Here is an 11680-nt window from a genome sequence, read left to right as displayed (position 1 = left end):
ATAGTTCTTTTAAATTAATTTTCTAAAATGAAGTTTATTTATATTCTTCTCTACATTTATAGATTTTTAAGAGTGCCTATAAACATTTTTTCTATTATTTTATTCACTTTTTTTCTTTCTCTTTCCAAATTTATTAGTTTTTATTATTATTTTAATTAATAAAAATATTTAATGATATAATATTTAAATGATGTAAAAAAATATATAAAGAAGCTGATATATGACGTACTGTAAAATAAAAAAAGTAGGGGTTTTAGTAGTATATTTTGAAGAATAGAGAAGAGAAGTTGTTGTGAGTGCTCGAGTGCTCCTACACTATAATTTACAATCTTTAGAGATCATAATATGATCCAACAAAACCTCAAGGGGTGGCTCAGTTGGTTAGGGCGAACTTGAGGATCTTACCCATTCCAGGTTCGATTCCCCACAGAGCCAATTAACCTCTTGGGGCCACTGGGGCGATCTCTGGCTGAAGTAACTCTATGGTAGTCCAAAGGGCTGTTACAGTTACTCAAGTGGTAATTACCGCTTGGCACCAGGGCCTCGAGGGATTAGTGGGGGTGGGGCCCCTGATACCCTCGGTTACCAAAAAAAAATATGATCCAACAATATTCATATAAGTGGAATGGGTAATAGGGCATAAATTTCTCATTTAAAAAATTTCAAAACGGATGGTAGTGGAACACACTCATATTATTTATTATTTATGTATTACAATTAATATATATTTAGTTTACAAATTATAATCATCTTATATGTGTTGAATTCGAAATAATTTAATGAAATAATAGAAATAATTTAAGTACTATTTTGATTTATATTGATTTAACCAATTATTATTGTAATTTGAAAATGATATTACGAAGAAGATAGTTCTAGGGAATACTTGTTGAAAAAAGCTATGATGGTTAGTGCTTATATCGGTAAATGCTCTTTTCACAATTCCACAAAATAATAGGATTTAATTTTTTTTTAAATAAATCAAAAAAGTTACTTATTTAATGAAATAACTTAGTATTTAGAGATAAAGTGAAGATTAGACGACTTATTCTTATTAGTCCATATCATCCATGTATGAAATAAATTTATTTCGCACTCTTTAAATTACTTTTTACCCCTTTTATGCGATGAAGCATTTTATTATAGAAGCTACAATAGCATAGGATGTGTTTCATATTAAAATCAAATACAATACCTCATCTTCCTTTATTTTTGCCCGTTCATGAATAAAATGATGTGTTTCATATTAAAATCAAATACACATTATATAATTTTTTAGCTCAAGAATTAGATCTTACAATATGCATTATTTTTTATTTAATAAAATTTATTGTACTAATTTTAAACAAGACGGGACAAAGAAACAATATCTCCATGAGTTTTCCTAGATGACTACCAACTAAAAATTTAATAATTTTGATGGAGAGATAACAGAAAAAATGAATGAACATAGAGAGGGTGTTTCAAAAACTCACTTTGCCTTGTTAGTTACCATCTCTAATAATCGTAGAAATATTTTATGATTTTAAAATCCTAAGTCGACAACTTGTATTTATTAATTATTTACATATATTAGTTAATTTGAAATGTTCACTTTCACGAATTAAAAATGATAAATTACCATTGGACATAATAAGTTCATTTTGTTGTTGTGATTCACCACTAAGTTAATAAAAACTGAAAAAGGAAAAATACATATTTATGGTAAATTAGTTAATTTAATGAAAACCATTGAATTATGGGATTTGTATTTCTTTGGTTCTCAAATTATGATGAATAGTACCAATGGAATGGAATGGAAGGAAACAAAAACCTCAACAGGTCTTAAACGTCGTTTTGATTTGAATAATTATAATTTAAACTTCGAGGGAAGAACTACAATAATTGAAATTGGAATTGGAATTATTATGTCGTTTGTATCAAACATGTTGCATGTCCAGAAGAAAAAAAACGACATTGTCTTCAAAATCTCTCTCCCTCTCTTCGTCAAAAAATAAATACAAATATTTTGGAAAAGATCATATCGTGTGATATTTAAAACATGAACGACATGAATTGTATCATGCATATAAACGACTGTTCATAAAAAAAAAAAAAAAAACAATTTACTCATTAATAGAAGAGAAAACGACATGTAGTATTGTGTTTGCTTAAACAAAAAATGTCGTTTGGAGACCATGTAGCTCATCATTGTATGACTTTCTTCTTTTTACTCGAACGGTTAGACTAGACTATTTTCATTAGAAGAATAAGCGAATTATCATTGAATAATTATAACTTTCGATGTCATGTCTTTTGTTTTATAACATGTAATCTAGAGGGCTGAAAATTGATTAATATTTATTTTTAGACACTAAACAAAAAATGAGAATAATATGCTCTATCTAGTATAAGCTGTAGTGATAATAATAGCTCATATAAACTAATAGCAATAGCTCAAATGAACAAAAAAAAGTTGGAGCAATTCAATATATTTTGTATCAAAAATTATAACATGAAATTGTTAAGTAACAAATACTATTATAGTATTACTAACCGAATAAACTGAACTCCAAAACTTCCAAGGCATTGTAAAATTTAGAATATCTGCGAACTTGGTAGTAAATAAGGATTTTATTATTCTTTTATTTTGTAGTGGTTTTACTAATATCAAAAGAAAAAGATCTGGTTATATGTGTAAGAAGACCATATGCTTTGCCCCGTACTAACTTGCAGTCACCCACCCAACTACTTAAGCTAGCACTAGTAGCAGCAAGGACTATGCTGCTTAGATGTGAACCCAATACGAATTCCGAGTAGATTATTCGCATACGAATGTCAAGCTATAGAAAGCCTCCTATTGAGCTAATGCTTTCCATGAGTCTTTTAAGTGTGGTTTCAGGGTTCAAAATATCAAATCTCTATGCAACAATTTATAACAGAGCCAATTACAGAAAAGCATTAAATGAAGTTCTGAAACACTGAAGTCCTACAGTTGGTATCAAGAGAAATCTAAAAATATGAGCAAAAAATACAGAAATACACTACTAACCAAGACCTGTCCCTGCATCCTTGCGAGGTGCGTCAGCCTTAATGCGAGGTGGCCTCACAATCCGATCAATTAGCCCGTATTCAAGGGCCTCCTGAGCATTAAACCGCCTCATTCGACTTAGATCTTTGCTAATCTGCACAGCATAAAGATAACAAATGATGTCTACAGACAGAGGCCCTAATGATAAAAATAATATTCTAATATAAAAACAATGCCTAAAACTAACCTTGTCAGCTGGCTGCCCTGTTTTCTCAGCCAATTCATTAAAAAGATAATCTCTGATTCTTAGAAGCTCTTTTGCTTCATTCTGAATGTCATCAGCCTGTCATAACACGTTGATGAACACCAGAAGGACAAAAATCAACAAATATAAAAAGGTTTCCATGGCAGCTTTGACAGTATGAACACAAAGAGAAATACCTGACCACGTGCAGCTCCAGCAGGAGATTGTAATGCAATTCTTGCTAGAGGCATTGCATATCGGTTGCCCTTAACAAGGAGGAAGAAAAAGATGGAGTACAAAACATAATCAATATAAGATTTGAAAACTCATCCAACTATGCATGAATGGACTGAGGCTAGTAAACTACATATGTAAAATGAAAGCCTACTATAAGATGGAAGTGGTACTGCCACCCCAGTCAATTAAGCTCCAATGGGGATCAAAAAAGGAAAGATGAAAAAGCTGTCCTAATCTGTAGCCTTCTGATTTGACTCCCATATCCCATGAATCAAAATTCAATTAGTCCAACCCATAAATTTTCGGTTCCCTCAGTATGCAAAAATTAAGGCCTTATAGAGCTCTATCAATGACAATATCCCCAGTTCATGCATGTTGAAAAATCAATAAAACTAACTTAAAAGGACAATGTATTACCTTTTCTCCAGCTGCAAGAAGAAATGCTGCTAGATTGTAAGCGTATCCCACACAATGGGTGCAAACGGGACTCTTTAAGCTTTGCATGGTGTCATAAATAGACAAGCTTGGAGTAAGCTATAAATAAAAAAAGTACACAGCATTAGCATAAAAATAAAATCAGATGAAAATATTTATCAAAGAAAAGGTAGATATATTTTGTTTCAGTAGAACGTTTTTACAAGGAACTCACATCTCCACCAGGACCATTAATGTACATGTAGAGCTTTTTATTATCAACGCTGTCAAGGTAAAGCATCGTGGCAAGAATTTGGTTACTGAACTCTTCATCTATATTTTGTCCAATGAAGATGACACGTTCTCTATACTGTATTTCCAGAAAGATTATGGACCAAATTAACATCCACACAGAGATATTCTCTGAAACAACTTATTCCGCAGAAGAAAGGAGGCATCGAGACCCTTTAAATTCATTTATTACAGCAGCAAAAAGATTAAGTCCAGGGAAAATGGCGGATATATCAAAATGAACAAAAAGAAATAACCAACACAAACACTTTCAGATAAAAAATAGATAGAGAATCATAACTGAAACAGATGAAGCATATACTTGAGGTTGTTACTGATCCTTCAATTTGTAATTTTTGAGATAATAAATGTACTTTACATTTATCCTTTTTAATAGGATAAGACATTTGCCCTTTTATCGTTCATAGCATCGAAGTGACAAACTTACCAGGGCATTCCACAAGTCAACCCATTGCCAAGTACCTTCACCAGGAGTCCTATAGGGCACCCTTGGAGTTCCAATAGGCATCATTCCAATTTGTGCTCTTGTTGGTTTATGATTACTGGTCCTAAAAGCATAAGTAGTATGGATCATCGCTGAATCAACCAATTTAGAATTTAAAATAGTCCTCAAAGTAAAGTTTTTCCGCACAAAGAGATAACATGTTATAACAATTTCATTGCAATAAACTGAGTATAGCCACTAGCTGCTTCTGCATATAAACTCAAATTAATTCGAAGAGTACAATGGTTGAAGGATAATGTGAAGCAGCTAATCAGAAGGTATATAATAACAACAAGAATGATAATGAACTCATCTTTGCATTCAAATTACTCCAAGACTTCATCAAATGTTATAGTTCAAAAAATTCTAAAGCTTTCTGAAATAAGTCTACAAGACCCACATGTCGAATATGCTAAATTTTAGCACCACGCCACCGAATTGCCAATAATAAAAATATGTAGCGAAAGTACACAAATCTATATACCAAATTACCTAGGCTGAAGACTCTTGTGAACTTTTCCATAGAATTCAGCAGTCAAGTTGGGTTTTCCAGCTCCAAAAGTGCCTTAAAAAAACAAAATTAGACCCCAAATTTTTACTTATACAAGTTTAATAAGATTACGAAGAGCAAAGCAATGCGCATACATGAAGATTGAAGCTTTAACCCCGAATAAAGCTTTGTTCCACAACTGCCATAAACAAACAAAAGAATGAAAAAGACTCAATTTTGAAGAAATCCCAGTAAGGAAAAATGAAAAAGATAGAAACCCCATGAAAGATAAAGAGAAAGAACCTTGGAGGCGGTTGAGCGAGTCTAGCTTGTGGATGAATAGTTGTCTGGAAAGAGACCGCCATTTCGATAGAGAGAGAAGGGGGTCACCCCCAATTGAGATTGAAGATGAGGTCGGAGAAGAGAGCTCTCAGTCTCGGAGCAGAGACGGAGGAATGGGATAGAATGGAAGCGGCACTACGTTTAGTGCTAGTCTGGGCTGTTACGGTTTGGGATTTGATAGAAAGATCAAAGGCATATTATCACCAATCTTTTGCTTAAGCTATCAATATCAATATATAATTGTTATTTAACAAAACAAAAATAATTAATAATAGTTTTTTTAAAGAATTAATAATAAATTGTGTATTTTTTTAGTAGACTGTCATGTCCAATTAATTATTTGAAAAAAAGAGCGATGAAAAAAATTAATTAGGTGAAAAAATATACCTTTTTTATTTTTTATTTTTTTATATAATTCTTTACAAAACTAATTTTCTTTCCAAAATTTCACTAGACTGCTGGGTAAGCTATTGTGAAAAGAAAAAGGAATTTTTTACCAATACGTGTGACTCTAAGTTTTTTTTGCTGGTTGGTTTATCAAGAAAAACATGTGTCAAAAAAACTGCAACTAGGTTTAATCTATGGTTACGTATTATCACTAAATAAGTGGATAAAAATTTAAGTGGGTTAAACAAATATATATATTAATGAAAATGGTTTTTTACTAAACATTGGGTTAGTTCTCACTAACACATTAACGAGTAATACATATAAAGATTATACATAAGTATAAATAACATAAAAATATCAAAATATATTTTCTTCCTTTCAATTTTAATTCAAATACTAAATAAAAGAAATAATGTAATTTTCTTTCCTCTCTTTCTAGCAAACAAGTGGATGGGAAAATATATTTCTTTAACTTTTTCTATCTACTTTATTTTTTTCCTCTATCTTATTTTCTTTTCTCTCTATCAAATATAGGCTTATAAAAATGTCTGTTTCATTCGGCATCTTATGACATTTTTTTTGTTTATCAAATATCTATATTTCATATTATTCTGTAACAATTTTAAACATTAATACTTTTAAATTTTACAACATTTGATTTTGAGGCTGAGTTTTTTTATAAAAAAAAAATTCATAAGTTGGGAAACGATAAATGTGGTGTTACTATGATAGAACTATCACCATATTTGTTTATTTATTTTTTTATTGGGTCTCTCAAATAAAAATGAATCTTGTAGGATTCCAAAAAAAACATGAGATAGTTAGGATGATAGCAAATAGCAAGACATTATAGTTAGGATAATATAAAGACATGAGAAGTTGAGATTAATTTTTTTGAATTTAGTTGGCTCTCACAAATAAAAAATACAATTATTTCAATACCGTATTTGATAAAAATGATTTTTGTCCATTCAATGTGGGACATTTGGCTCCTTGTCCAGTCCCCCTCCCTATTAGCCAATAGAAGGGATAACTTTAAATGTGTAATCAAATCAAAGAGTAGTAAACTTAAAACAGAAATAGAGAAGTTGGTTTTAGTTCTTGATAATGGATATATGAACATGGGATTTTGTTAAAAAAAATAAAAAAATAATATTATAAAACTAATCTAACAACTTAATAATCATTTTAGTTTGGTATAACTTAAACTTATCATAAAATTTGAGATATTCATCCTATCCAATCTCCCATTTCATATATGTCAATATATTTTTTTTTTATATAATAAGTGTGTAGATAATGATAATTTTTTGTTTTAACGGTTTTTTTTATTTTTTTAATGTTAACTTTAACGAAATATTCTTATATTTAATAGAATATTCTTATATTTAACGGTAGTTTCTAAATACTTAAATTAAATAAAATAAATAATTAAAAAATTAAAATAAGATATTTTTGAGATATTTTATAATAATAATTATTAAAAAATAATTAATAATTAAACAAATAAAAAATAAGATATTTTACAATAATAAATAATTAAATAAATTAAAATATGATATTTTTGAAATGTTTTACAATAATAATTATTTAAAAATAATAAAATCATATGTTTTATAACTTAAATAAACATTTAATTAAATTTAAACTCACTTATTATATTAATATCATATTAAACATATAATATAATCTACTGTGAATTAGCAACAAATTTTTTTAAAAAAAAAACTAGCAAGAAACTTAAATTTAAAATTCGCGTATAATATTTAATATTACATTAAACATATAATATATAATTTATTGTTATCACTCCCAAATTCATAAACTAGAACAAACATAAACTTAAACAAAAATAAATAAATTATTTAATTAAAATAGGATTTTTATTTCAAAATTTATATGACATTAATATTTTAATGAAAATAATTAATAAATTCTATAAATAAAACTAAGCAAATGTGCATATTGCACGTTGCTGGTATCTAGTATATATGCACGTTGCACGTTTGCTTAGTTTTTATTTTTATAATTTATTAATTATTTTTATGAAATTTATATTAATGTCATATAAATTTTGAAATAAATATCCTATTTTAATTAAATAATTTATATATTTTTGTTTAAATTTATGTTTGTTATAGTTTTTGAATTTGGGAGTAACAACAAAAGATTATATATTATATGTTTAATGTAATATTAAATATTATACGTGGATTTTAAATTTAAGTTTCTTGCTAGTTTTTTTTAAAAAATAATTTGTTGCTAATTCACAATAGATTATATTATATGTTTATTATGATTTTATTCTAATAAACGAGTTTAAGTTTAATTAAATTTTATTTAAGTTATAAAACATATGATTTTATTATTTTTAAATAATTATCATTGTAAAATATCTCAAAAATATCATATTTTAATTTGTTTAATTATTTATTATTTTTAAATAATTATCACTGTAAAATATCTAAAAAATATCATATTTTAATTTTTTTAATTTTATTTCATTTAAGTTTAAGGGTTTACAAACTACAGTTAATTATAAGAATATTATATTAAATATAAGAATATTCCATTAAAATTAACATTAAAAAAATAAAAAACCGTTAAAACAAAAAATTTCCATTATCTACACACTTATTATATATTGTTGACGCCGTTTTTCGCCAACAGTGAAAGGAGAGCACGTAAACAATAACTGATAATGGCCAATTAAAATATCACAATACAAACACACGATTTTTACGTAGTTCAGCAGTTAAATCTGCCTAGTCCACGAGTCTCTGTTATTAAACTCAAGATTATCTCTGAAAATTCTTAAGCATGAATTCTTCAGAGTTTTCTCTCAAGGTTCAGAATTTCGGTCCATTACAATGGCGCATGACCTCTCTATTTATAGAGAAGGCTGCGGAATACTATCCCACATATTTTGGGTAGTTACTCTTTTTGTGTAAATAAAATAAATGGCCTTAAATGCCTATAATCAAATATAAAAGGAAACGTCCCCTGAAGACCAGGGGACGTATAACTAACCAAATAATATCCCACGATTCTAGGGGATTTACAGTAATAAATGAGGATTACATCTCGTATGGACAACACTTATAGATATTCAAGGTTTTTATCATATATCTCCAAGGCCTTAGCTTCCCAGGTTTCTCGTCAGCTTTCGAGCTAGAGACATCTCCCGAGGTCACATGACTTTCGAGATCGTATGTGCGTCGAGCTCGGGACCCCTGATCCGAGGTCATCCCTGAGGATGGATGCGTCTCCGGAGCTACCTTTCGAGATCATGAACACCTCGAGGTCACCATATTCGAGGTCGTCTATGTCTTGCAGGCTCGATATTTAGTCCTGGAGCATACTCTAAACCTTACGAGTCCAATTGTTTGTGAATCCAACTTTCGAGGTCACACTTAACATGGCTCGAAAACTGGGTACAACATATATATATATACTAGTGATGAAGCTCATGCAAGGTATGGGCTGCAATTACAATAAAATATTATTTTATATGAAAAATAATATAAACATAAATATAATAATCAAAATAGTAAAATTTAATTTATATTAGAAGTTATACATAATTTTTTCTATCAAAAAAATAATTTACATTAAACAATATATGCAACATTAATAAAGAGGAAAAGAATAGTTTTCAAGAAGTAAAAGGACTAAAATAATTAAAATATATAAATAATAATTATAAATTTTTTACTTTTATTCCAGACCAAATTTATAGCTAAAATTATTATTATTTTTATGTTATCACTAAATGTTTGTAGCTAAAGTAATAGTCCAAAAAAAATTACAACTTCCTAAAACTAAATGTGTTTTTATGTTATAAGTTGTGACTTAACTCTGACAACTTATGTATATATTATTTTTTGACATTTAGTCATTAAAAATTTATGTTGTGCCTAAAAAAAATGTTACTAAAAAGTAACTTTTTTTTTGGCAGTGGACTAAAATTTTAAGACAAATAAAGTTCTTAATAATTGTTAGTAATATCAAAGCTCTTAAAAAAGAAAAAGACTACAATATATTGTTGATCTAATTAATTCACGTTATTGTTATTTTATTTTTGCTAACTTAGTTTACTTATTTTGTTTTCAATATTATAAATAAGTAGGACTTCCTATGCTATTATTATTATTATTATTATTATTATTATTATTATTATTATTAATTAAGAAAATGCTACAAATATCCAAGCAAAATTTGGAGTATTTTTAAGGCAGTTGTGGCGATGCTAAGAGAGTTGGTACATTACAATTAATCATTTTATGAAACAATAATGAGGAAGTTACATTTTATATGAGATTTTTAATACAGTGTGCAAAAATAAAGTATTTTTAAAATAAAATAAAAAGTTAATTTATGACTTTTTTTAAGAAATTTCACTTTTATAAGTTTATTTCCCATATTTTTGTATAAAAGATGGTTTATGTCATAACTTTATTCTTAATCAAGTTTTATTAATTTGGAAGAGTATGTTTGTAATTTGATTATTATTTTTTTAGCTTATTTTTTTATATTATTAGTTTTATATTAAATTTTTCTATAGTTGTTTTGCAAATATAATTTTTTTTAATATGAATTATGTTTATTATTTTTTTTATTTATTATAAACATTTTTTTTTTAGATTGGACATTTCTTTTTTCAAATCCTATGTAAGATAATCAATTACTTGATTGATTTTTGACAATTATGTAAAAAAAAAAATCCTAGAGCTAAGTTAAATAACATGTACTAGGAGGAGTACCCAGTTACCCTGAGATGAGTAATCTTCTGCCATAAGAGAGGTAACTAGTATAAGAGAAGTAGCAGGTTACTCATATTAAATATGAAAAGAAACATTAAATTTGAATGAAAAAGATGAATAATACTTCATTAAAAAAATGAAGAATAAGTAATCATGATTTTAGTAACATAGGTAACCAGTTACCATAAAGAACCTAGAAATATACACACATCAGAATATAATGTAACTAATTACCCCCAGAAATATACACACAAAGAACGGGTTTGTATGGCTGGGGTTTGGACTCTAGTTTCAGCAGATGAGTTGTTGCTATGTTAATTACCATAGTACCCACTTTTTTGCTGATGTGTTTTTATTTAATTTTGAGTTCCTACATGTGATTAGTTTTCCCATAAATTAAGTTTTTGTTAATTAAATTTTTTTATACAAATTAAGGAAAGGTTAATTCCTATATTTTTGCAAAATAATAGCTAAAAAGCTATATTTATGAAAAATTCCCACCAATAATTCTTGAGTGTATTCAACATAAATATAGCAATTTTTTTTCTAACGATTATACAAAGAAGAATAAATATGAAAATATAAATTACTTTTGAAGTTAAAAAATTCAAAAAACTCCTTATACACTGACGACTTGCATGAAATATTCTATTAATATAAAGCTATAAATTTATACCAATAAAATAAGATTTTGCATGTGGTTTAATTAATAGAATATATCATTTTGGTCCTTGGTTTTTATAAATGCTTAAATTAATCTTTGTTGATGCGGTTTTTGCTAACAGTGAATTATGAAAATAGTTGGGATGGATTAGTGCTTAATGGTAAACCGTAATAAGAAAATGAAACTTAGAAACACTAGAAACGAAATATCAAGAACACTCGTCCCTTTTTACGTGATTCAGATGTTAAAATCCCTTTAGTCCACGAGTTTGTATTATTACTGTATATCTCTCTATATTTTGACAGAGATTTTGCATTACAGAAAAAAAAA

At 27.8% G+C, this 11680-nt stretch overlaps 1 protein-coding gene across 1 annotated transcript; it reads right to left on the bottom strand.

The window, feature by feature from the left end:
* Positions 1 to 2774: 2774 nt before the first annotated feature.
* On the bottom strand, positions 2775 to 5733 carry LOC133778273 (ATP-dependent Clp protease proteolytic subunit-related protein 2, chloroplastic). Its single transcript, XM_062218151.1, has 9 exons — positions 5495 to 5733; positions 5347 to 5390; positions 5194 to 5266; positions 4645 to 4765; positions 4141 to 4275; positions 3909 to 4025; positions 3452 to 3520; positions 3258 to 3353; positions 2775 to 3164 (listed from the first exon to the last, which is right to left on the bottom strand). The coding sequence occupies exons 1-9, from the start codon at positions 5554 to 5556 to the stop codon at positions 3027 to 3029; spliced, it is 855 nt and encodes a 284-aa protein (XP_062074135.1). The 5' UTR covers positions 5557 to 5733; the 3' UTR covers positions 2775 to 3026.
* Positions 5734 to 11680: the final 5947 nt, after the last annotated feature.

This window comes from Humulus lupulus, chromosome 5 (genome assembly GCF_963169125.1).
Source record: "Humulus lupulus chromosome 5, drHumLupu1.1, whole genome shotgun sequence".
Lineage (NCBI taxonomy): Eukaryota > Viridiplantae > Streptophyta > Magnoliopsida > Rosales > Cannabaceae > Humulus > Humulus lupulus.
This window is presented reverse-complemented; position numbering and strand designations above follow the sequence as displayed.

Coding starts and splice junctions, on each gene's coding strand:
- LOC133778273 (XM_062218151.1), bottom strand. CDS start 5,556: ATGGCGGTCTCTTTCCAGACAACTATTCATCCACAAGCTAGACTCGCT. Junction 4,766..5,193: donor CACAAGAGTCTTCAGCCTAG/GTAATTTGGTAT, acceptor TTATGCTTTTAG/GACCAGTAATCATAAACCAA. Junction 3,521..3,908: donor TTCTTGCAGCTGGAGAAAAG/GTAATACATTGT, acceptor CTCCTTGTTAAG/GGCAACCGATATGCAATGCC.